The sequence below is a fragment of the Pinus tabuliformis genome, chromosome 5_2 (assembly GCF_031772625.1).
Source record: "Pinus tabuliformis cultivar Carrire ecotype Pingquan chromosome 5_2, CPIR1, whole genome shotgun sequence".
Taxonomy (NCBI): Eukaryota; Viridiplantae; Streptophyta; class Pinopsida; order Pinales; family Pinaceae; genus Pinus; species Pinus tabuliformis.
The window spans coordinates 378,585,217-378,613,035 of NC_142306.1; the positions used below are offsets into that span (position 1 = coordinate 378,585,217).

A 27,819-nucleotide genomic window follows, 5' to 3' on the forward strand; every position below is an offset into this window, starting at 1 on the left:
CTGACCTTCAAGCACTTAGGCTTTCGGGTGAGCTCAACATTTTTTTGGGAATGGACCGATTGGCTGACCTGACTAGTTGAATGTTGTTCTTGTTTTCATTTGATAATGAGCTGAGGGATATTAACTCTAAATCGCATACCTAATCGACATAAGAAATGGAATTTAGGGAGTGTGTTTTAGGTGCACCCTCAGTAATTTACATTTATGTTATATTTATAAAGAAAATTGAAAGGAATGGAGAACTTGTGACCTTTTAGATTGGTTAGTTTATATAATACCATAAAAGGGTTCAAATTTCACCCCATAGAAAAGGGGTTTGAAATTTATAATAAATGAGAAGAAATCACACTAATTTCAATTAAAACCATGGGATTCATGCAGCAAAAATAAAAATGGTGTAGGCTCAAAAATATCAAGTGTTTCATACCTTGACATATCATGTGCATTCATGGCATACTCAACATTACCCTTATTTTGACTACATATTGGAAAATACCTCTAAAGTCACATAATTTAACCCCCTACCATTAGGAACCAAATACATCTTCCTAATTTTAAAAACCCCTAGCTTCATTACATATTTTAATTATCCATTTTTTCATTATAATTTTTTTTATACCCTTTTATATTTTTTCATTAACTTTGAGCTCTACTTTCTATACCTACCAATATAAAACCCTTTACCCCCTATTATATGCTCAATATATTATGTCATTTCTTCCTCAATATATATTCCCCAATATGAACCCACATTGTATAGTATTTCTCCCCCAGTGAATCCCACATGGTTCAGTGTCATAGGAATCCGCTTAGAGGAAGGAAGCAGTCACCAGCACACAAGAGGAAAGAATCTTGGGAAAAGGAGAGGAAGTCACAAGAGGGGCCTTCTATCAAGTTGTAGGGTTTAGTTACATGTAGTTAATCCTATAAGGATACACTTTCTTTTGATTAAGTAAAGGGTGTGATATTAAATTAGTTGAAGTATAAACATAGATAAAAACTATATATGTGAGTGTTGAGTATGTGGGAAGGAAATTGTAGGAACTCTAATTTTGTATAACCACGAGTTGAGGAAGGAGTTTTAGAAAGAAGAGTTTACTGGTGGCTTTAACATCCCTACTCACAACAAGAGTGTATCAACACAAATCAACTTCATCCAGGTCGACTATCTTTTACTATGGTTGACTTTAGTTTCTCACACTACTAGGGGTGTTTTAAGATAATATTTAAGACATTTCTTGAGAAAATTGTCTTAACTTGAGACAAAACAAAACTTATAAATTATCTTAAATGTTTTATTTACGTGGGTGTCTGAAATTATTGTCTTAAAAAATTGTCTCTATAAAGAAAATATAGAAGACATGTATTATTGTCTCTTAAGAGACAATTCAATTGTCTAAAATTATTGTCTTAAGAAATTGTCTCTATAAAGAAAATATAGAAGACAAGTATTATTGTCTCGATAGAGACATTATATCTTTAATCCAAGTTATTGTCTCTCCATAGACGCTAAATTTTTTTCTTTAGAAACAAAATATAGAATGTGAATATTTGTGTTTCTTCAGTGACTAATTCATATTACAGTACGATGGAATCAAAACACCAACCTCCTGGTTGCAAGGTAGGTGCTCTTCCATTGAGCTAACGCCCTTTAATTAAATGTATTATCTCTATCAGAAAAGACAAAAACCAACAATCCAAAATGCATCATCATATTAGTGAAAAAAAATTATGTCACATGTTGTTACATGACAAATTTCAGACAAAGGAAAAAATTGTACACCGTACTGGTTGTTAGGTTATCTAGTGGGCTAAATTTCACAACATTTATTTGTCAATCCAAGTTAGATAATCATATCTTATAACATGTAGAAGAATGTATACATGGAAGCACATATAGTAAAATATGGAGAAACTTAATGATAGAAACTTTCAGACATGAGAAGCAAAATTGTAACTACAATTTATTCGCATCAATGTATGGGTTTTTGTAAGGAAATATTCTGACACGAGAAGTAAATCTACAACTAAATTTGAATAGAATATGTTTGGAAGTAACACTACAACTACATTTGATTAGCATAAATTATGAGTTGAAGTCAGCAGTACATAAACTCTAACCCATCAAGCATGAATTAAATGAATGGAGTTCGAAAATTAACAGATGGTAACGAAAAATCAATTATTCAGGGCTAGCCTTCAAATACTCAAGTTCATCAACTAGATCTATCTAAAAACTCAAAAGAAAATATTAGAATGCTTAACAAAGTATTTGGATTAAAGGCTCACCATGTGATGTTTATTTTAAATAAGTGACTTTTTACATTTAAGATAAACAAAGAAGAAACAATAACCAATAATGTTAATGCATGACGGGTTTCTGCGAGTAACATTCTTGGCCCTGTGGTAGGGCGTTTGATCCACTTGAGCTCTAATTAATATATATATATATATATATCTATATATATATATATATATATATATATATATATATATATATATATATATATATATATATATATATATATATATATATAAGAAAATTCTTCGCTGCTGCTGCTCTGCGCGCGCGCGTTTGAGCCTGCCCGCGGCCTGAGATCGCTGCTGCCGCTCACCTTCGATCATCCCAATGGAACCCCCGGATCCTCCTGGTGGGGATCCAGATCTGCAACATGCGTTTTCAAATCTGGTTAAATTGCTGCCTCAACAACGACCAAGGCCCACAGCAACCAAGTTCGTAAAGAAACTAGATGTGCTTCAGGAAGTTCTTTTGCCTCCGACCATTCCTCGCATGGCAGCCATCTCACTGGCGGAGAAAGGATTAATCGGTCAGTTTACAAGACTATGGCCCTCACCCAAAACTGTGCAAAGATGGGTTGAGCGAAACTGGGCAGACAAGATTCAAGGAAAAATATCTATCAGGTTCTGTGGCAGAGGGTTCTTCACCTTTCATTTCGAAACCAAGGAGGATAAGGACCTAATCTTCAGAAACGGGCCTTACTTCATGGATTCTAGGGGCCTCTATCTCAACAAATGGACCCCGGACTTCGATCTAGAACTAGACATTCCGAGTGCTATCCCTGTTTGGGTCAGGCTTCCCCATCTTCCTCTCCACTGCTGGGGCGACGATTCGGTCAAGGCAATAGGAAACGCGGTTGGAAAATATATTGACCGCAGTGAACCCAAGGATAACATGCAAGCATGTGCGCGAATCTGTGTTGAAGTAGATCTGGGACGCGGACTACCGGAAGCAATCAAGCTGAAAGTGGACGACTGGTGCCATATTCAACAGCTGGATTACGAACAGATACCCTTCAAATGCAAGGTATGTCACGAATATGGACATTTTGCTAATAGATGCCCTAAACTTATAAATGTCGAATCATCAGAGCAGGAGCTGCAATGGGAAACGGTCAAAAGGAAAAAAACGTCTTCATCCTTGAAGCAAGCAGACTCTGAAGACCCGGGACCTTCCCACCTTCATCCCTCTCATCCCCACTCATCCCACCAGTATCCCCCCTCATCCTCTCAGCAGCCCCCTTCAAATGATCCCCCCTCCCCCTCTCGACCCACTGATCCCTCCATCCCTCCTTCATCCAATCCTTTTGCTGCCTTCTCTGAAGATGAGCCCAATCAGGATCCTCCCTCATCTGATCAGCCAATCCATTCCTCCCCCCCTCGTTCCTCCCAGCCCTCCCCCGAAACCATTTCAACAAGGATCACCAGAAGCTCATCTAAGGACCATGGCGCGTCCAGCGACATCCCAAAAAAGCATGGACCAGGTAGGAAGTCGGCTAAACAACACAGAGAAGAAAGCGCACAGAAAGATATAGCAATGGGATCTTAAACGCCTATAGAATCCTACATCCTTGGAATCTTGGACAAGGAGAATAACAACAAAGGCAAAGAGAGGCCAGCACCTCTCCACAACAACGGTAAATCATGATGAAAATGCTTTCCTGGAACAGCAGGGGACTAGGGCACCCCTCCAAAAAAGAGGCCCTTAAGGAGCTAATACAAAGTGAAAAGCCTGAGATTATCCTTATCCAAGAGACAAAGCTTGATCAAACAGAAATCAGCAGACTCATCAACCAGCAAAAGCAATACTGTGGCTGCGCCAACGAAGCAAGAGGAGCCTCGGGAGGCATCCTAACAATGTGGGACAATAGTAAGTGGAGCTGCAACTCCACCAAAATTCAACAGAACTGGATAAGTGTAAAACTGGAAAGCAGGGGAAATGGAAAAGAGGTTAAAATATACAATGTCTACTCACCGAATCACTACAGAGAAAAAGAAGTAAGCTGGAATACCCTTGAGGCAAACTTAGAAGAAGACCATGACAACAACCTCATCTTAGCAGGGGATCTAAACTTGGTCATGCATTCCAATGAGAAAAGAGGAGGAAATTTCAGCTCAAACCCTTTTAGAAACCGGCTTGAGCAAATAATGCAAGAGAAAGATTTGGTAGATATAAAGCCCAAGAATCGAAGGTACACCTGGAGCAACAGGCGTTTAGGAGCTGGCAACATTATGGAAAGGCTTGACCTTTTCCTCATTAACATCGCATTCCTATCCTCCTTCTCCAACGGTCAGTCTGACATCCTCAATATCTCAGCCTCGGACCACTACCCAATCACGCTTACCCTACATAGCCATAGCCAGCTCGGACCCATTCCCTTTAAATATTCCTCTCTCTGGAACCGAATATCTGCTGCTCGAGAAGTGGTGAGGCAAGCCTAGCTCGAGCATGTTGAAGGCTCCCCATCATTCATTTGGGAAACAAAGCTGAAGCAAACGAGGCAGGCCCTTAAATCATGGGCAAAAGCAAACTATCAGGAACCCGAGATGACAAAAAAAGTCATCAAAAAAGATCTCGAGGTTTTACAACAAACCATTGAAGAGGTAGGACTCTCCCATCAAGAAAAAGAAGCAGAGATAAAATTGTATACCCAGCTACGGCAAACAGTAAGAGATGAGGAGATCAAATGGAGGTTAAAATCAAGACAGATATGGCTGCGTGAAGGAGACAAAAATACTTTATACTTCCACAAGCAAGCTATAGTCAGAAAAGCAAGGAATACAGTGAGCACAATTCAAGACAGCGAAGGGAACAGCTATGAGACCCAGGACACCATAAAAGCAGCTGCAACCACCCACTTCAAAAATCTTCTAACGGAGGACAAAAGTGAGGAAGACTACTCATGCCTTCTTCAATACATGACTCGAGAAGTAACTCATGAAATGAACAGCAAGCTCACCCAAGAAGTTGAAGAGGAAGAAATCCGCAAAGCTATCTGGAGTCTCCATCCGGACAAAGCTCCAGGTCCGGACGGGTTTCCAATTAGTTTTTTAAGAGAATACTGGCATCTGATTAAAAAGGACCTTCTAAAGATGATACGCTGGGTCCTTAGGAAAGGCAAATTGGGGGGTTATACCAACTCAACATATTTAGCTCTAATCCCAAAAGAGAACAAGCCCTCTACCTTCTCTAGATTTCGGCCCATATCCTTATGCAATACTGCTTACAAAATAATCACAAAAATTTTGTCCACAAGACTCAAGCCTCATCTCTCCTCTCTAATCTCAGAAAATCAGGGAGGTTTCCTGGCCAACAGACACATCTCGGACTCCATTCTCCTCGTTCAAGAGGCCATTCACTCTAGTATTAGTCGAAAGGAAAAAGGCTTTGTCCTAAAGCTTGACCTTGCCAATGCCTTTGACAGGGTAAGGCACTCCTATCTGTTTGCAGTTTTACACAAAATGGGATTCAATACCTCCTTCATTAACATGATCAAAGCATGTATCTCAAAACCCTGGATCTCCCCCTTGGTGAATGGAAGACCTTGTGCAGCCTTTCAATCCTCCCGAGGCCTCAGACAAGGCTGCCCCTTGTCCCCCTATTTATTTATTATTATGGCTGAATCCCTTAGCAAAGCCTTGGATCACAATCAAAGAATAGGCCTAATTACAGGCATCCAATTCGAGCAGGGTACAAAGAATATCAACCACTCCCAATTTGCAGACGACACCCTGTTGATGGGAGGAGCCTCGAATACCATTGCAAGGCGTTTCAAAAAGATCCTAGATCAATTCATGGATTATTCTGGAGGGAAAGTCAATCAAGTTAAAAGCTGCATCTACAGATGGAATGCAGCAAATCACACCATTCACAGCATTGCTAACACGTTAGGGGTTTCTTACAAGCTAGACTGGAGCCACTTCACCTATCTAGGGATGCCAGTGAGTATAGGACCTCTGAAGGCTGACTCTTGGAATGAAATCCTGGACAAAATCAAAAGGAAAATTCAGCAATGGGGATCTATGTGGCTGAATCCAGCAGGACGCCTCGTTCTCCTAAAATCAGGTTTGATCTCTTTACCCATTTACCGCTTTTCTTTGATTCAAGCTCCAATGGCCTTCCATCATAAAATGGAAAAAGCCCTCAGACACTTCCTCTGGCAAGGAGGAAAAATGGAGAAGAAAAAGTTCAACTTGGTTAATTGGAAGAATGTTATCCAACCCCAGGAGAAAGGAGGACTTGGAATAAGGTCTCCAAAATTACTGAACCTCGCTCTCGGGGCTAAAATTGTTTGGAGACTAATTTCAGGTGACACAGCTTGGTGGAAATCAGTTCTAGAAGCCAAGTATTTGAACAGCAATAGACTCCAGCTGTTAGAGAACAACATCCCCAACAGAGCCAGCTCCAGCATCTGGAAATTGTGGAAGAAAATCATTCCCTTTATGGTTGAACATACCTCAAAAATCCCAGGAGGGGGAACATCATAAGCATCTCCAATGATAGAATCCTAGGCCAGCGCCCTATTGGATGCAACATAGATGCAACCCCAGCCATAAATTGGCTGAACAGCAGAGGAATCTGGAGTCTTGCTCAAATTGCGCAATAGGGAAATCCCTCCCAAGCTTGGACTGGATGGACTCTTCCGGATTACCCCAGGGACCTAGAAACAAGTGTCCTCTCACTAAAGAACCATCTGCACAGTAAAGCTCCGATTCAAAGAGGGAAAAAAGACAGCTACCGATGGGATCCTACGGGAACCCTCTACACAGCTAAAGCTGGATATTACCAACTGTGTGAAAGTGCCTTTCCTCAGGCCATCTGGAGTCACTGGAGATTGGTTTGGAGGGCGGAAGCCCCTCCTAAAGTTAAATTCTTTTTCTGGCTCCTCATGAAAGGTAAGATCCTCACAGCTGAAAACCTTCAAAAAAGGGGCATTCTGGGCCCTTCCAGATGCCCAAATTGTTGCCAAGCTGAAGAAACAATGCAACACCTGTTCATAGAATGTCAAGTAGCAGTGAAATGTTGGGAAGATATGGCCTCAGTAGGGGCAGTCACATGGGATCCAAAAGCGTCCATAGTAGAAATAGTCTACAACTGGAAGAAACTTTGCCCATGGGAAAGCAAGAAGAGCAAGTTAACACAGCGGATATGGAATACAATACCTTTAACTCTTCTCTGGAGTATCTGGTTAGCCAGAAACAAGAAGGTTTTTCAAGACAAAGGATACAACATCAGATTCATGTGTCACAAAGCCAAGAGCTTAGCGGTGGAAGCTGTTACAGCCCGCGCCCAAGGCAAAATCGAGGACATCAACTACAGTGTAGAAGAAGGAAACTTGATAAATTATGGATATGGTAGCACTATCAACGCACAGGAACCAAGGAAAGGAAATCTGCAAGCAAAGGAGCCAACAAACATTTGGAAACTGAGGCTCAAGGAAGAAGAATTTGCTCTCTGGTTGAGCAATTGCAACAGTTTCTACCTATTTTTCGATGGTGCCTCAAAATCCAATCCTGCCCTAGCAGGAGCAGGAGGCCTCATCTGCAACGCCAATGGAGAATCTATCTTGCATTATGAATGGGGGCTGGGTGAACTTTCCAACAACAGGGCTGAGGGACTGGCCTTGTTCCAAGGCCTCACCCAACTGATCAAGCTGGGCATCAAAAAGGTGATTGTCTTCGGCGACTCTACAATTATAATTCGGCTCATGGTGAAAATGCAGAGCTCGCCAAATACTCTTCTACAACAAATCAACATCAGGAATCAGATATTGCACGGTATGTTGGAGGAGGCCCGATACTACCATATCCTATGGGGTCTCAACAAAGATGCGGACAAATATGCCAGCAAGGCCTGTGAACACCCCAAAGGCCAGCTCAGCTGCAATGATATCTCGTCCACCCATCCACTGCCATGAGGACCACGCACATAGTCAGCACTTGGGGCACTGTAACCAATAGAATCTGCCACTGCAAGCAAATCAGCAGAGCAGAGGGCAGAACAGATAAGGTTGAACGGAACTGCATCAGAAATTCGATCAGGCAATCAGCTCAGAGCATGGGAAATAGGATTCACAAAGAAGGAAATCATCCTCGCTATCAAATAATAGATCTTGATCAAGATTTGTGTCGGAAAGGGCAGAGGAATATTGGGATGCGTAGAACCCCTTCCCCTCACTATAATCAGGGAAATTTTCTATATATTCTCGGTATGCAGTCTCAACATCCCACAGTTGAAACATATTCTCGTAGGATACAGAGCGAAAATCCAGTTGAAGTTAACTGTGATAGCTTCTGTCAATCCGAGTTTAAAGCCCCCAGCGCTATTAGCAATCTTGAGAGCAGAGCTGTTAGCAAGATAAATCTTCAGAGGCACGGAGATAAACAAAGACATAGTTCCAGCAACCACTCAAAGGGCACAATGGAGCGTCCTGAGCAATTTTTTCATTATAGGGATCTGCAAGCCGATTTTGAAGAAGTTTGCACTCAACAGAGAGCATTGGAGGACCAAGTGCGCAGCTGGGAAACTAGGCTTGAAGACCAGGCTAAAATCCTCCACGAAAAATATAGAGCTGAGGTGAATCTTTTTTTACACAGGGTGCACACACTTCATGAACAGTATAGCGAGTTACAAAATAGATGCAGTCATGCAGAGGAAAGGATTTCTATCCTCAAGTACATGCTAGAAAATAAAGAGGCGACTTCTTCCTCCAGCGAAAAGCCGGTAGCAACTGACCAAGATCGAGAAGGATCAACTGCAAGAAAGATGAGCCACATTGAGATTGACTAGTCATGTGTTGCAGATGCAAATTTTGGGGTCGGCAGTTTATAAAAATCTACAGTAGTATAAGTAGCACTAGGGACAGTCAAGTTAAAGTCCGAATCAAGGAAAGAAAATTTTTTGTGATTCCTTGGATTCAAAACGCTCTTAAAGCATCTTATGTATGGCAATCTGCCTTCTTTTTTTCAGTCTAATATATAGCACCCGATCTTCGTCTAAAAAAAAAAATAATGTTAATGCATTAAGGAATTAATAAAACTGCTAGAGGTGCATTAAAAGGTAGATGAAAATGATGCCCGGTCAAAGTTATTAAAAAGGCTACAAAAAGAATAAAAATGATAAATAATAATAAAATATTGCAATATTACAATCCATACTCAAAATAAAATTAAATAAAGGAAATACAAATCCAACACCCTAGAATCTATGTTTGTGAATTGTAGAATTTATAAATATTGGAAACCTTATTAGACCCAAAAAAAAAATTCAAGTATATATGCATCCCTTTTCTACTTCTATATTCATTACTTTTCATGACAGTTTAGTTAGCCTGCAGTGTCTCCAAGTGCTAATTACACCTATCCCAAGGAAGAAAAAGGGAATCTTAATTTCATTCCATGAACAAAATACAACCCATTTGATCATTACAACATCGTTTTCATCCATAACAATGTTTCACCTTCTAACTATGAGAATGGTTCCATCGAAAAACCCCGCAAAAGGTTGTATTGAAGATCGTCCATAAGGTAATGAACTACTTCTAATGACATCACGATAAATATTTATGTTGGTTGAGCAATGTGGTGTTTGTAGCATGTTTAAAAAGAAGAAACTACATAGTGGCACTTTCTAATCCCCTAAACCTTGATAGAAGGTTTTTTTCTATTTTTCTTTCAAGAAGTGTTAGATTGTCTATTTCCTCCCATGGCTGTCTAAGATCACCTTAATGTTGTTATCTTCATATGTGAATTTTTCACCCAAATAATCTTCCCAACAATGTTTTTATGAGTGGGTGCAATGCCGCAACACACTTATGCAATTTCAAGGCTTTCTAGATTGCATTTATGTGCATATTGGGGTGTTATCCATCAAACATTCTCAAGGAATTTCTCTGAATTAGGGTTGGGACAAAGTGGTTCGAGGCTTTCTATAATGTATTTACGTTCCTATTGGGGTGTTATCCATCAAAATATCTCAAGGAATTTCTCTAAATTAGGGTTGGGAAAAAGTGATTAAATGTCCAATGAGGTACATCAGCCTCTAGAATCCTTATTTTGTATCAGTTGAGTAGCAAAGAAGCCACTACAAAGGCATAGCTGCGAGATAGGCCTTTGATTGTAGGAAGTCGCTATGTTTGCAGGTATATTTCCTTATTGAATCGTCATTAGCGAGTGCTCAATAAACATGAAAATCCAAGAGGATGATAAATTCAAAGAAAAAATAAGATTTGTTTGAGATCTATTTGAAATAGTTGGAAGCGAAGAGGGAAAAGAATGCCTTTGCATTAAAATTGATAAAGGAAGGCATATATGACAACATTCTTCCCTCATTATAGATGCAAAAGAAAAAAAGGAGGCTTGGGATTGCCTTAAGAGGATTTTTGGTGTAAGTGGGAGTAATCAAGTTGAAATTGAAAAGGAAAGTGGATCTATAGTAGTAGATCTATAGAAATATGAAGATTTGGTGAATCCTACTTGAAAGTGGAAGACAATGATAATAATTTGTTACTAGACACAAAGAAAGAGCACATAGATTCTTGTAAATGTCATTATGCTCAGTCACAAGTTGACGATGATTTAGTGAATCCAGCGACAAATGTTGTTGATGACAGTAAAGTTGGCATTGACGTAGTAAATGGTTTAGTGGATTCAACAATTAAAATTCTTGATCTTAACTTTTATGAACAACAATTAGCTAGTGAAGAGTGGTTGCAATAATGCAAAAAAACATCTCATTGATATGTTGTTATTTGGTGAGAGAATCCCACTTGTGTATGGAATCCAAGTGGAAGAAAACATGTTTGGAACAACAAAGTTGTGAAAGAACTACAAAATGAAGATTATGATGCAACGCCAGAGGCAAAGAAGGAAGAGGAAGAGAAAAAATCTCTTGCTGCAGAGAAAAAATAACTTAATCAATATGGTTATGTAGATGTTATCTCATATAAACTTAACATTGGTTTTGAGAGTGCGGGAAAACTGTGCAATCATCTTCTAGTTGCAATAAAAGGATATCATGAAGAAAATGACATGGAAGAAGCAACAAAATTTGAACAAGAATTAAATTTCCTGGAAGAATGGCTTCAAACACCATGTTTTGAAGAAGTCTAGATAGAATTTGCAATAAGGAATGTTGAAAATAGGATGAGCGAAGTAGAAAATGAATATTTAATGAAATTTTCATGTATTGGAGTCCTCAAGTAAAATTTTATTATGGATTCATGTTGTAGAAAACTGATAATAAAAAGATTGATAATGAAGAGAAAATTATAAAAGATGGCATGTTCCAACATCCACATAGAAGTAGTTTTTTTGACAAGTAGACGACATTTATGGAGAACCTCAAATAATTTTCTATGTTAAAAGAATGGAAGAGCTTATCTACTTGAAGAAATCAAATTTTGAAGATACAAAAAAAAATACAAAGCTGAAGCAAATCGAAGTATACAGGATTTGGAAGGAGAAAAAAAGGAAAATGAAATCCAACCCAGGAGTCCATGTTAAGGTTTTTAAGTCAATGTAAACGTAGCTGAGACTTAGACCATAACTTTTTTTTGTTATAATTAAGGGAACGTGTTGGAGAAATGTTGTCTTCTAGCTATCATAGTCAGTTTTAGTTTACTTTTGTTTAGTCATTTACTATTGTTTGTATCCTACTTACCGAGTGATGTGACGAGAAAATTCACTCCCATTTCTATTTCCCAATTTATTCTCATCTTTGTCTTCCACCTCTCAATCCTTGTCAATCCTTGTCAAGGTCCAAGAGCTCCTTAGAGTAGATTCAACAATAAAAGAAAGACTTACAACAAGTACTAGGGTCATCGAAAAACAACTCTCAATGTTATATTTAACACTAACATTTTCAGGTTTAGGTCAGATTCTCATATTGACTGCACTTAATAGATTTCTTATGTAAACTTTGTGAAGGGTTTTATAGTGTACACAACACATTCACATACTAGTTGTAGTTGTGTTTTTTTGAAAGAATTTCTCCAGTGACTTAAGAAAGTTGTCTTCATTGTTCTACTGGTTGGACTATTCAGGAGGATAAATTTGACACCAATATGCTTCATTTAGGAGTTCATTTCCATTTTTATCAAATCCATAGAGATCTATACGAGTTACTGATGTTTCACTGATATTGATAGTTTGTATTCTAAATAATTAAACATTTTGTCAAAACCTTCACGTTTTGCAGGGAAAAATTGTCCTATAAATAAGCATTGTTGCATTCAGGCTATAGAAACCCTATGAAATCATTTCTGCAATCAATTCTTGTGAACTATGATTACTCCTTTATCTATCTAGATCGTTAGTGAATCCACATTAATTGAAGAAACACAACTAATGGCCATAATTTGTCTTTTTGGCTTCAAACTAGGTAGTCAAGATAATCAGGAATCAGGATGAAGTGTAGGGTTGGCCAATTCTATAAGAAGTGACACCACTCCCTAGGAATAGATCTTTAATAATTCCAAAACTAAATAAAAAAATTCTAAGGCACGAAAAGATAGAAACCTTAGAATTCTTTCGATATAACTATTCATTCACTAAGCCTTTGAAAGTGAGAAAATAAATATGTTTCCCAATATATAACAATGTGTAGGAGAAGGTGTTTGGGCTAATATTATTAAGGAAAAATATATGCATGGCCAATCATTTTTGACTTGGATCACTAATGGGGCAAGAAATAAAACTCATAGATCATTTATTTGGAGTAGTATGTTCAAAATGCTAGAAATCTTAATGGGAAATGTGTGCTCGTGGGTGGGTGATGGAGCTAAGATTAAAGTGGGATTAGATGCTCTTATGGGCATGGTGGGGAACCACTCATTACCATTTATTATTCTCAATCATATTCATAATAAATAGATTTGTCATCTTAATCAGATTATTCATTACAGACCTAATCAGTTGGATCTTCGAGAATGGTATAAGGCAGAGGAATTGGAATTGCCTTTAGAATGCATTGGTCAATGGGAGGATTATATCTCTACCCTTGGAAATGTTGGGATTGCTCTAAACAATAATGAGGACCGGATGGGATGGGTAGGAACAATTAAGAAAGGAAGCTAGGTGGTAAAATACATATATAAGAATATTCCAGATGTGGAGAAGGGATATGGATTCCCACTTATTTACTTGATCATATGGAAATGAAACATCCATAATAAAATACAACATTTTTGTTGGCTAGCCATTCTTAATAGGACATTGACATGGCAGAATCTTCAAAGGAGAGGGTTTCAGGGTTCGGGAATTTTCCTTTTGTGTGGGGAGGGTGAGGAGTATAATAATAATCTCTTCAGATGGTGTCTATATGCAAAGGAAATATAGAAGGGAGTGATGGGATTTTTTAAAATTGCATCAAACGGAGTTGTACATAAGCTGTCATCAAGTATCATAATTTAGATCAAAGACAGTGAATTCAAGGCACTACCTTTATATATCATATGGACTATTTGGAGAAGGTTCAATGTCATTATCTTTGAACAGAAAAGATTGGAGGTACAAGAGGACATTAATAATACTATAACCTATTTCAACGAGAATGGACAGATACATAGAAGCAAAGGCGACATGAGTATCAAGGTTAGAGAAACATGGCATTCATATCCAGTGGGCTTCTTTGATGGGGCATGTGCTAATAGAGGATGTGGATGTGGAGTTGTTATTTACATCAAGGCTAATACAATCTATCATTTCTAGTGGAAGGGTGGAAAAGGAACCAATAGTAAGGCATAAATCATTGTATTCTGGGGTGTGTTTATTGCGAAAAAATGGTTAGATACAGATCGATAGAGATGCCAAGGGAATTATAGAACAAGTCAAGGGCCAAAATGATTTTAATGCGCCAATTTTAATTAATTGGATGAATCATATCAAAACCTTGGAAAAGACCTTTGAATAGGTAAAATTTGACTATATATAGAGAACATAAATGGGAGGAAAACTTTCTTTCAAAGAGAGGTATAAAAAGGGAAACAGGTAAATTTTATTTTGCTTCCTTTGTCGAGTGACTCATTGATAGTGCATGTACTATCAACTATTCATAATGACAGAAGACTTTTGTGTTCTGTTGTGTGTAGGAATAGATAGGATTGTAATGTTTCCTAGGCAATAGAAGGATAACAAGGTTGTTTGAATAGCACAATTTTTTATATTTTTTATTGTATGGCACAGCCTGTGTGAGAGTGAGTGGAACTGCACTTTATCAATGCGTCGTGGTGTGAATGAAGTAGCATTCTATGTACCTGGCATCTGGGAAGACTGGATTATGTTTGGACTTGCAAGGGAGAAGATATTGCTTACCCAGTTCTGAATAAGGCAACCTCGTTGATGACGAATCAGATGTTTGCGTCAATTGATTGCCTAACGAGGTTGATAGTTCAAATTTTATGAACATACAGGTCCAATGATTTTTTGAATTGATATCATAAGAATGGAAAGAGGTCCACTTTAAATCTTCTCTCCTCATTCAACAAGAGCAATGAATGGAAAGGCAATGGTTTGTGCAACTGCTAATCAGAATTATAAAGAACCTACAAATGTCAACATCATAGCTTGATATTAGCTGGAAAATGGTGCGATATGCTTACATATCGGAGATTTTTACACCAGATATCTCACGAACAATGACCTCAAATGTTAGAAAGTCAAATTACGATAAAATGAAAAGTCAAATTACAATAAACTGCCTTGGAGTCAGCAAGAATCCTAAGTACTTTATTTTAAGATTCATGTAATACAATATTGTAGAAATGGGAGCTTATGTAAGAGGCATCTCATATCCAAGTCTATACTTTAGCTTAAAAGCCGGATTGCGTTGCCTTGGTGTGCTTCCTATTCAAATTTGCTTGCACTTTTTCGAGGTAAAAAATTATAGCCTCATGTATATTGATATTTTGAAAATTTTAAACATTCATAAATTTTAAATTTTTTGGATTCAATATTTTAATTTTTTATATATGACTTTCATTTGGAAATATAAATAGTCAAATAAATATGTAAATACGGGTACATTCTTCGTTCTCATTCATAGTGGAAGGTAAAATTGTTCTCTCTAATACTATTAAAAGTTAAGTAATAATGTCCCATTTCATTTAATATTATAATTTATATATATGGTTATAGAAGTTAAGTAATATTATAATTTATATATATGGTTATAGAAGTTAAGTAATATTGTATTTGATTCTATATTATAATTTGTATATCCTTTTATAATTTAATCATTTTGAAAATCAAAATAGATCCAATTCAAAAAAAACAAAGTCTTATCATTATTAAAAATAATATATTTTATCTTATTTTCATGCTATAATTGAGTTTCTTTTTCCATTGTGAACATTGTTAGGATTATATATTAAATGTATAAATATAATATAAGTAGTATTAACAATAATAAACTCTTTAAAATTACATTAAAGTTTAACGAAACTAGAAGTGGCTAAAGGGATTACATAGATGCCAGAATTTGATTAAATTATTGGGGAATGAAGAAGTATTATGTGAAATACCAATAATACTATCATTATTATATTTTTTTGGGAAATATTATCATTTACATACTTAGACATAAATCATGATAATAATGGTGAGGGATACCTTTCTCCTTAATATACATTTATAAATCTAGAGATTTATGTCATGCAAATTAAGAGAATGTTTATTTAGACACATTGAAAATACACATGCCAAGCACAAGGAAGATTTTTAAAATATGAAACCAAGAACCTAGTAACTTAATTCTTCACTTCTCCAATGAAAATTAATTCTTCACTTCTCCAATGAAAACTCAATAAGGGATACAAAGTATCCATCTCAATTTATAGCCTTAATAGAGTAAAACTTAAGTAATCCATAATTTAATAATAGATCTCTAGTAATTCTACAGAGATATCATCAAATTTAACTAATGTCATTAAATTAATTTATGAAAGTATTCCCTCATGAAAATACGCATCCTTCATCCATATCAATTCCTACCTCCAAAGAGAGTAGACGAATTAAGTTTAAAATCTATATTAGAAAATATTTTTTCCAATGCAAGTTTGCGCTCTTTGTTGTTATTGTTTGGTGGAGAAGTAGTATAGATCGAACAAGGTATCTTGTACAAAAGAGGTTGCAAATCTCAAATTCTATATGAAATATGGAATAATTGAACATCATTCCTAAAGTAAAAGTTTATATAGATGGAGATGATTGGAATTGACCACATTATGAATGCCTATCAGATATTGAAGATCCAAAGCAATACAAATTGTCCCCAACATGTTCAATGGTTGTACAAAGAGAATGTCTAATGGATATGATTATATGACAACAATGTCCAATGTAACCAACAACCTTATGATGGATCACACTACCAAGCATCAACTTTCAATACCTTAATTTCAAGTATTCTTTTAATGCCTCAGTCTTAATTCCATATTTCATAGGTCTTGTTATCACTCTGATATTTCTTTTGAAGTATGAAGAAAGAAAAACCAAAGGTAACCACAAACCACTTTTGGAGATCAGGACCTAGCCTTCCTGATATTTAGAGAGGGCTCTCTCTTTATAATTTAACTTTGTTTTAGTTAAGATGATTTTAGGCTAGTTATTGCTTGCACATGGGTTTTGTTTTGAAAATTTGGTGGTGGGGTCACTTTACTTAGATGAACAAAGGTTTGGCTTCTACCATTGGGCTATGGAGTTAGATGTCTGACAAACAAGACTGGATTCAGTTCTAAAAATCATATCTATAGGGCAAGATAGATAAGTTACTGCAGATCTCAAGGGCGAAATGATAAATGGATTCCAATCGGATCCAGGGAGCAATTAAGGGTTCCCTGGGCTAGATTTTAGAAAGAATGAAAGAATTCAAATGAGATGGGAGGGAAATTAATTGTTCTCAAATCTGGGTATCAGAGGAAAACATGTAAATGGCTAACTATGAAAAACAGAGTTTAATTAAACAAATTCTAAGTGATATTTCTAGTTAATTCATTTAGAATTTAGAACACATTTAAGATTATGAAAAAACATAAGAAAAGTAACAAAATCACACAAAGAAAGTACTTCACTGCAAATGGCTCATCTCATGAATCCTATAGCAAAATGCTTTTATTACTTGCTCTAGTCCGTTGACTCGAAAATGGTACAATCACCCTTAGGTTCAAGATCAAAATAATTATACAAATGTAAAATAATCCACACTAAAACTTTTAATTTTGAAGTATTTATACAAAATGAGTTACAAAATATCTGAAACTGTATTCAGAACTAATCTAGGAAAAAGAAATATCTTCTTGCAAGAAGACAGAGATAGCTATTGAATTGTTTCATGTTGTCCCTTTTATTTTGGTTCTGCTGGTTGTAGACTTTGATTTTTATCCCTTTATGCTGCTAGGTTTTTTAGCTTTCACGTTGAATGCTCTGTTTTAATTTATCCTTTAACCTGATACTCTTTCATCTCATACACTTTAATCCTACTGACCTGTCAATATCCTTTTACCCTGTTGTTTCACTTTTTACCAAAGATTTATAATTTACTGTCCTTTTACTATAGTATATCATTGAGTTTTTCCCATCTTTCTTCATCTAGTAATTGGATATTGATCATGTTTTTGTATATCTCATCTGCCTCGGTATATTTGGCAAAAGTGGGCTTATTAATAAATAAGTGTTTTACCTCATGTTGCAGGTAAAACAAGTTTTCAAAAGTTTGGTACAAGAATTTGCAAGTTGGCATCCACTTCATAAATGAAGTGATCACTTGTGCTTTGCAACTTCTCTGATCTTCTTGTTGTAATCTGAATGTGTCACTAATTTGTCATTTATAACTAAGGGATTAGGTAATCCCTTTTCCTTCAACAACTCAAACTTAGACATGAACCTGCCAATGGCTAGCGGCATGTTCTGACACTTATCTTCTAAATTTAACATCAAATTCCTCTTTGTGGTGACTTTTCTGACTTCTAAAATGGTACCTGTCTTATCAGGTATCTCAAGCTCTTGCAGTTCATATTTAGTCTTGGAGTTGAGGAAGTGGATGATTCTTATTGCTTCCTCTAGCATATCTTGAAGTTCTGTTTTGACCCTTTCAATGGCTTCTATTGCTTCCTTAATCAAATTAATATGCTAAAAAATGGCTAGGATAGATGGCCAAATATCATTGACAGAGAATGATATTGGCCCACAATTTCTCTTTAGCTTTTCCTATTGGTTCACTCAAGGTCAGTTCTTTTTCTAGGCTCTTTATCCTCTCATTCATCCTTGCAACCTTTTATTGTTCTTCCTTATACATTATTTGGGAAAGTTTGCAATCTATCTCAAGGCTGTTTTGAATTTCTCTTTCAATTTGTTTATCTCATTGGTCTAAATTGACATTTCTTTCATTTCTCTGACCAGCTTGTTCGCTTCTTCACTTGTGGAGGTCGCTGCTATTGATGTTCTTGCTAATGAAGTCGAAGTTGATGATGTTGTTGATGTAGTCGAAGTTGATGCTGGAAATACAGTGGCCATTGGACCAGTGGGAGATAATGATGCTACCAGAGTGGAAGGTACAACTGTGGTCACTCCTGGAATGATAATTGGAGGAGCAATATCAATACTAGCTTGTTTGAGTTGAATCAAGCTATCTAGTTCCTTTCCCATCTTCTTCAATTGGTCATTGAGTTGCAGCACCAAGTCCATCATCTCTTCATGATTTGTCTGGCTTTCGAAGACTTCCTTTGTTTGTGGGTGCTATAAATAAGGAAACTTGAGTTGTTTCTTGAGGGCTTCAATATCCTCATTCTTATTCTTGATTAACTGTTCAAAAGCCTTGATGTCCTTTGGGTCATGTCTTGCTTCAATAACCAGGTCCTTGAAGGACTTTATCCTGGTGTCTTTGGCACTGGAGGAGGCATTTTCCAGTTTGTACTAGGCTGTCACATTGTCCAATGAATCTTTCAGTTGGAATGTTTCCATGGCCTTTGTTGTGAGGGTGGAGTAGATCATTTATCCAGTCTTGTGAAATTTGATCTGATCAATGGGATGAACATCCCTGGCCAAGACCTCAAAATTGCTCTTCTTGTAGTTTTCTGAGGTTTTGGGCTACTGTACAGTGGGCTATAGCAACGACACCTGCATTTTTCCTTCTTTGATGTCAAAGGATGACATCAATCTATTTTGGCTTGGTGGTGTCACTTTCAGGTACTTGGCATATGTGTCTACCTTCAACTTTTTGTTCCTCATTTTTATTTCCTTAATTATTTCTTTGATATTTGTTTCTTTGTCAGCTAGCCTAACAAAGGAAGACACCTCCACACTCTTTTGTCTCTGTATGATCTGTGAGTTGGAAGTAGATGGTTGCTACATTTCTGGTGATGCAACTGTCTCTATTGTCTGTTTACTGCTCTGCCCCATCACCTCAGTGTCAATGATTTCTTTCGATGCAATTTTTTCCTCCTGTTCAGACATGAGATTCAATTTGGGCCTTCTGTTTAGTTGAATTGCTCATGAGTGGTCTCCATGGAAGAAATTGATGCTTCCTCCTTGTTTCTTTTAGTATCTTTCTCCTCATTGAGAGGGGTCCGAATGATAGGATGGATTTTCATTAGATTTCCCAACTCTGGAACTTGCAGGAAATAGGTTTGGTCAAATTGTTTCTCTAAATCAATCATGGTGTTATCCACATCCACAACTATGTTGTCCATTTCAATCAATGTATTTTCTACCCATTCTGACTGATTATCATGCTTTTGAATTCCAGGTCTTGGGTAGTGGATGTAAGGTCCCAACTCGACCTTTTGTCTGAGCTTGTTTATAACCCCATGAGGGTCATAATGCCAGATGAAACTATTCCTGAATTTCATTTCTTGGAGAACCTTATCAGCCTTGGATCCAGCCTCTCTAGTGTTGCATATGAATGGGCCCATTTGGTTTTTCATCTTAAACTATGTCTTCTTCCTAGCAGCTAGGAAGTTGACCTCATCTGCACTTATGATTTTCCTGAATTATTTAGGGGGAAATATTCTCCTTCGGAGGTATTTAGGCAATTTGTAGGGGGCTAGCTTAGAACATAGATCCTGATTTCAGTGTGATTCTGGTAGAGGTACCAGTCTCCCACTTTGCTATTCTTGGCAAGTTGTAGTATTGTTTTAATTTTTGGGTTGATTCTAGGCTAAATCTTAGAAGTCAGGGTGTTCATAACTGCGTATACAAAAGAGTCTATGAAGTCTTTGTATGAGGTGGAAAACTTCTGGACCAAGGGTGTCCAGAAGATAACTAATCTTTCCTTTCCCTTGGTGTCCAATTTCTGGATATTCAAAGGGAATTTATCTGTCTCGTAATAGAGGAACATATGAAACAACACTGAAGAGTATTTGAAAACTCTTTCAGTGGGAAGTCTAGTGAGTTGTTCATGCATTCCATCTATAATGAATTGGGCATAATCATACAAAATGGTAGTAGGCATGCTTGGAGTGAAAATGGAGAAGAAAGCCATGATGACCTCATCCACAAATTCGTCTGATGTGAATCCTAGGATGCATCAAATAATGGTGATTATTCTCCTCCTAGTCTCTGAAAAAATAGTGGTAACATAGGGTTGAATGCCTTTAGGAGTATGGCACTCCTCAATGATGAAATTATGAAATATTTGTTTGATCTTGTCTAGGCCCAGTTTGATGTATAGGTCCAACACGTGTCAAATGGACAGATGGGTCATATTAGGACAAGGATGGATTTGTAGCATTTGGTTGATTGATTCAGCTGTAATGGTGAATAATATTTCATGGTTTGGTGCCTCAATAGCCTTATGGCTTGGAATGTAATAGGCATGACAAAAATGTATTATGTCTGCCAATGGATGGACTTCTCGAAATGTAAATTTGGGCAGATTGGATTCCCAAAGATTTATATCATCAGCGTGGTTAAGGAACCTATCCTTGGCCCAACAGTGGATTCTCAGAAGGTGGCGTGGGGTGGCTGTACCTTTGATTTGGGAGTCTTTGTCTGCCAGGGCCAAGTGGTCAATGTCTAAATGAGGGGTTGTCAGTGGTCTGACATCTAGAAAAGTCTTAGCAGCCATTTTTGTAATTAGTTGTCGATATTGGGTTTATATAGCTATTGGAAGTGAAGTTTTGATAATTCTATAATAAGGGTAGGGTATTAGCAGTTTGTAGGTAGGGCTTTTGGTATTTTAGGAGGGGGAATACTCTTAATTTAAAGGTAATTCAATTAAATTCATTCAGTTATTTCATGAATTTAGTGTACATCTTTAAATGAGAGGGTTGTTCTGGTTTTCTTCTTAAATACCTAGAATTTATGGTTGGGGCTGCAAACTGCTTTTAAATGGAGGTTTACAGAGGCTTCTGTGGCTTTCAGGTGTGTTGTGGTGGAGTTTCGGAAGGTATCTGGTAATTGGTAATTGGTCGCAGGAGCTCTAAGGGCACATGTGTTCTTTGGAGGCTTCGCAAAGAAAACAAGTGAAAAAGGGCGAAAATGGGGTGTGAGGGCTTTTAACTGAAAGCAGTTAGAATTGGCGAGGAAATTAAGTGAACAGTGGCAGTTTTGCTTTATGGCAGGAAGGCATTATACGAGGGTATCGCACTACTTATGAGGGTTTAGTGGTATTTTCCTGAGGGAATGTGATCTATGCCTGAGGCTGACATGTAGCAAAATGGGCCTGAGAAAAACCACCCATATCACGTGCTCTGAGGCCGATAAAGGTTGGGAATTGAGCGAGCATGATATGGGTGAGGGTTGTTGGATTTGGGGGTGGATGATCCAACAGTCATCAAATGGCAGAGATGCCATGACGGGAGATGGGGGCAGGAATTAGCGGGGCCCACAGTTAATTGTGCTTCAGTGTAATTAACCAAATATTAATTGAGGGTTTATGAAGTAATGTGGGTTTATGGAATATAACGGGTGAAAATGAATTTCCGAGGTTAATAAAGTAATGTGGGGGGGGGGGGAATAAATGTTAGGGTAAGAGGTTTAGTTATTTTTTTGGGTAATTTATCAAAGGGAAAAATGATTTTTCAAAGGGGAGAAGGATTTCACACTTAGGGGAATGAATTTTGAAAGTAAGTGACCAAGGAATGTGTGAAACCAAGGGGTAGGAGTGAAAATGAAGGGAAAAGGGGTTTCCATAAGACATGAAAGGGAAAAAGGGAAATTAGTAAGTATATAGTGGGGTTTGAAATGTAATGAAGGGGAAGTTAGGCAAATCAGCTTATGAACTTGCTTTTCACTTTGACAATTGTAACCTGCACACTAAAACACATAGTTAAGCATGATAGTAGTGCTTATGTTACAAATGACTTTTATTTCTACAACCTTTCTTCTACCTACCCTTTTACCTACCCTAACATTTTTTATTCACTTTGGTGGGTGCACTTAAGTTAGCAAACTAAGTTCTTTCCTTTTTCTTTTATGTAACAAACTATCCACTTCTAACCTTATATCTTCCAAGGGCTCAAATTAAATTGATGAGCTCCTTTTATTTCTCTACCTAGCAACTAATCTACCAAGATTAAACAGTTTGGTCATATTTTAATTCTCTAACTATAAACATGAAATTCAAAGCATGAAGCAGTCAAGATTAAACAATTTGACTATCATGGGTTGTGGCATATATGACAATCTGCACACAACGATTATTTAAGACAATAAAGTAAGTAGTGGCACTTGGACTTGCACACTTTCATGATCTATTTTTTGTCTGGGGTTCATACTTTTTCATTTTTGATCCTTTCTTATTTTCTTTTTCCTTTGATATTTCTTTTAGGAAATACCCTCTTTACATTTTTTTGTTTTAATATGGAAAACATTTGCAGAAAGCAAAGATATGTACAATATTACAAGACTTAAGTTCAGCCAATTCAAAATTATGAATCCTATCACTATAGGACTCTAACAGTGGCTCCACATGGGGATGGAATTTTATGGTGAAATGTCAAGAACTCTAAAGACTAGTAGCCTTTGAATTGTGACTGTACTTACCTTGTGAAGTGTCCTTTTGTGATTCTACTTTATTGATACTTATGACAATGAATCCTTCAAAGCTCAGGGCCTTCTCTCTGGGCTTCAACTTCAAAGGATTACCATCCAATCCAATCTACACTCTGCAATGTTATGTACAATGATGCAAAGTAAAGTGAACTATTGTGAGTTAGTGGAAAAATAATGCTTCAGCATCCTACCTTTAACAGGTCATCCTAGTAGATCTGATCCATCTACATTTCTTAAGAAAATGACATTTTTGGCTCTGTAGCCATAAATGACATAAAGCCCTTGCCAAAAAAAAATTCAAATTTTCCATGCTTGCCTTTCTCTTCTTTCCTTGAATCCCACTTAAGGACCTTATCTCCTATGTAAAAATCATCTTCTTTAGTCTTTTTATAAAAGACTTTCTTGAATTTTTCCTGGATTACCTGTGATTTTACATATACTTCCTCTCTGGTATATTGCAGGTCTATGGTCTGATTTATTCTTATATGAATATCACTTGGTTCCACCTGTAATTCCTGGATGATCTTCATCATTGGCACTCCCAAGAATGATCGAAAACCTGCATCCATCATGTTGTAGCGTCCATTGTTATTTAAGTATTATTTTCAGTTTTATCACAAAATGAAAGAAAAATAAAAAAGAAAGAAAAATCAAACCATTGTCTAAAGGTCATGTAGGTTCAAAGGCCACGATCGAGTGATAACTTGATGAGTACGATGAGGTGTGCTCCGAGGAAGAAATGAGCATGAGGATTAATTAAAGCTCAACCCCTGCAGTTGAGCGTGATGTTAGTATGGTTGACCACAATGTGTGGCCCAAAATTACTGTGGGGGTTCAACCTCAATGAAGCTCTTGTACATTCTTTACCCCCACAAATTTTAAAAGAAATAAAGAGTTATGTTTGATTGACAGGACAGCTTTTGGATGTGAACCCACGAGAAGATCTAGGCCATTCGATCAACAGGCCACAGATCTGACGACAATCGGGTGGGTAACTAATTGGACGCGATGACATATGAAATAAAGCTTAATTCACTCAAGTTTGGGCCAATCTCAGCCATCCATCGAAGGAGACGGGATTCGATAGATATCTTGTGGAAAATTAATCAGATTTTATCACTAAAATCGGAGCAGATAGATCATTAATTGGCAGTTTATATTTCCTATCAGGTCCGTATGAGAGTCAATGGAGCGTCGAAAAGGAAGACTTGATAAGGTTTTGTTCAAAAAGGTTTAAAGTCTCATGAGTTCCAAAGGATCAGACCGTTTATTGGATGAGTGATCAGATGGTTCACGTACAGCTAAGGTGTACTCGACAGGTTTATGAATCAGATTGTTAATCCTTTTCGGTTCTGTGGTAAACTATGCTGCGCGTAAATAAGTCGATTTTGTTGTTTAAGAAAAATAATCAAAATTAGAGGGAGATGATTAAAACTTCAAAGGGTCAGTGATTGGCTAGGTTTCCTTGTGTTTTAGCCAATCAAAACACTCTCGATACATACGTGGGCCTAGGTCCATGCACGGGGTTTTGTCAAATACAATTTATTATGATTAAAATAGTTTAATCATTATTAAAGCATCTACAGAGAAACTTCATCAGCAGCCAAGCAACAGATCTGAAAAGCTAATAGTCATCATAATTTTCTAAGTTATGTTACTTCTTGTTATTTTATTTACAAGGTGTCTTTTATCCTTTATGTAATATTCTGTAATAACTTTTACTTTAGACAGTTAGGAGAATAGTTAAGCAGTTTGATAGTTTTGGTGATCACCAACTGTCTTATAATGTATAAAGATAGGAAAATTTACACATAAGAGGTTCGAATTTTGGAGAACCTGGATACCAGGCCACTGAATTTCTAATACAACCGTTGATTAGTGAAAGAATCAGAAGTTTTCCATACATTGTTGGGTACGATTTTCTGACTTCTCTAATATGTGTCATCTTATGTTTTGTTCCTTTAACTATGGTAATGAAGTTGCAGGTCTTTATTTGCTTACGTAAATGAAGTTAAAATTTCTTAAAAGGGTGCTCCTATACTCGAAGTTCACACCTCTGCAATTCTTCTAAGTTATAGACAGTAGTTTTTGTGTAAGACAACATATTATCTATAACTTCTACAAGTGTCACAAATAGTAGATCCTATGTAAAATAGCATATTGTCTATGACTTATTCAATCTTTCTTCATTCATCATTTATATTCAACAATCAAATGGAATTCTGATATTTTCTTGTCACCTAAGTATTGAGGGTTAAAAAGTAGATTTCCCAGGTCCTTCATTTTAGAACACTACATAAAATTAAGTGACAAATAAGTGAGAATATCTATAAACATTAATGTCTTAAGCACAATTTCTACATAGCCAGGAAATTGATTTCATAAGGTACAACACATCCCATAAACCAGCTGATAGGGTGATGTTCGAATGGACTTCTTAGTAGTCAGTCTATTTTCCCATAAGGCATTGACTAACTTCTTGTTCCATGCATTTTTTTTATCTTCCAGAAAATTTTTAATGATATTGGCCAACCTTTTGTTTGATGACTCTACTAGTCCATTACCTTGAGGGTAATAGGTTGTGGAATGGCCAAGGGTGATGTGGTACTTGGTATAGAGATCTATCATTCTCCTTGATTTAAAGGTAGCTGCATTATCAGTAATGAGCTTCTGGGGACATCCAAATCTTGACAAGATATTACTCTCTAGGAAGGATATTATGACAATGTTTGTGGCTTTCCTAGAAGGTATGGCCTCTATCCATTTGGTAAAATAGTATGTGGCTGTTAGAATCCACTTGTGTTGAGCTGAGGAGGCTGGATGTATTTCTTCAATGAAGTCTAACCCCCATTTTTGAAATGGCATTTCAATAGAAACTGGTTCAAGAGGCAAGGGTAAAATTTTTCTCTTTTCCTAAATTATCTGACATTTATGGCAGGAGGACACATGTTTCTTAACATCTGCAAGCAAAGTGGACCAGTAGAAACTAGTCCTTGGGATTTTGTCAGTAGTAGTCTTCCAGTACAAGTGTCCTCCACAATCCCCTACATGAAACTCCTGCATGATTTTATCAGCTTCATTTTTCAATAAACAATTCAAAAGAATACCACTATTGTCGTTCCAAAACAATGCATTATCGATAATACAATACTTTAATGACTTCATCTTCAAAAATATAGCTCTAGTTCTTGTCAAACCAGGAGGATCTTGTAAAATTTGTAATAAAAATATAATATTTACATACTAGGGTGAATTAGTAATAGGTTCACTGATTAGTGGAGTCGCCATCTCTTCCTAATCATCAAGGGCAATAATGAAGTTTATATTAAGGGCTTGACAGTTTGATTAAGCCATGGGTTTGGCTAAACCTTGGCCTTTGATAAACTTAGTTGGCTTTCTCTCTATGTCATATTCCAATATTGTGGCAATCCACTTGCCTCATTTCCCTTTAGGCCCATTCTGTGTCAAAATGTCCTTAACTATAGAATTCGGATCATAAGCAATAATGTGAGAATACAGAATATATACTCTAAAGTCTTTGATAGCCTTTACTAAGGCTAATGCTTGTTTTTACATGATATTGTATTTGAGTGTGGCATCTCTTAAGGATTCACAAAAAAATGCTATTGGTTGTTCATATCGTTGGTTGTTATTTTGCAGCAATATTGCTGCAATGGTGTGTTCCGAAGCAAAAGAAAAAATTATAAAATCCTTGTTAAAATCAGGAGTTATTAGGACAGGAGTCTTGGTTAAGGCTTCCTTGATGGCTTTAAAGGATTGTTTGGCCTCCACTATCCATTTAAGTGTTGAGTCCTTTCTTAGCATGTTATTTAACTCTCTAATCAGTTCTGCTAGATTTGAAATGAATCTCCTAAGAAAGTTTATCTTGCCTAGAAATGACTATAACTCTCTAATGTTTCTAGGATGGGTAATGGTCAAAATGGCCTCTATTCTAGTAGGATCTACTATAATCCCATCTTTAGATATGATATGCCCCAACAGATTTCCCTCTTCTAGACCAAAGAGTGTTTTCTTGGGATTTAAAGAAATCCCAAATTTTCTACATTTGATAAATACTCTTCTCACGTGATCTAGGTGTTCATTGTTAGATTTAGAGAAGACTGTGATGTCATCTCGGTATACTACTAGGAAATCATGGATCTCCTTGGTGAAATATATATCCATAGCTCTTTGAAATGTGGCACCTGCATTCATTAATCTAAAAGGCATCTTCAAGTACATGAAGGTACCCCAAGGAGTAGTAAATGTAGTTTTGGCTTGGTCCTCAGGTTGAACTAAGATCTCATTATACCTAGAGAATCCATCTAACAGTGAAATTCTAGATGAACTTACTACCCTTTGCAGTATATGGTCCATTTTTGGTAGAGGATAGTTATCCTTTAGTGAGATCTTGTTTAAATTTCTAAAATCTACACAAAGCCTAATTTCACTTGTCTTTTTCCTAGTTGTGACTAAGTTTGAAATCCAGTCTGAGTATCTAATGGGGGCTATTATTTGAGCATCAAATATTCT

At 36.9% G+C, this 27,819-nt stretch overlaps 1 protein-coding gene across 1 annotated transcript; it reads left to right on the plus strand.

The window, feature by feature from the left end:
• The first annotated feature begins 4,845 nt into the window (after positions 1-4,845).
• LOC149159043 (uncharacterized) lies at positions 4,846-8,216 on the plus strand. The gene is made up of 2 exons (XM_089434168.1): positions 4,846-6,744; positions 6,906-8,216. Exons 1-2 carry the CDS (start codon positions 4,846-4,848, stop codon positions 8,214-8,216), a joined length of 3,210 nt encoding a protein of 1,069 aa, XP_089290294.1.
• Positions 8,217-27,819: the final 19,603 nt, after the last annotated feature.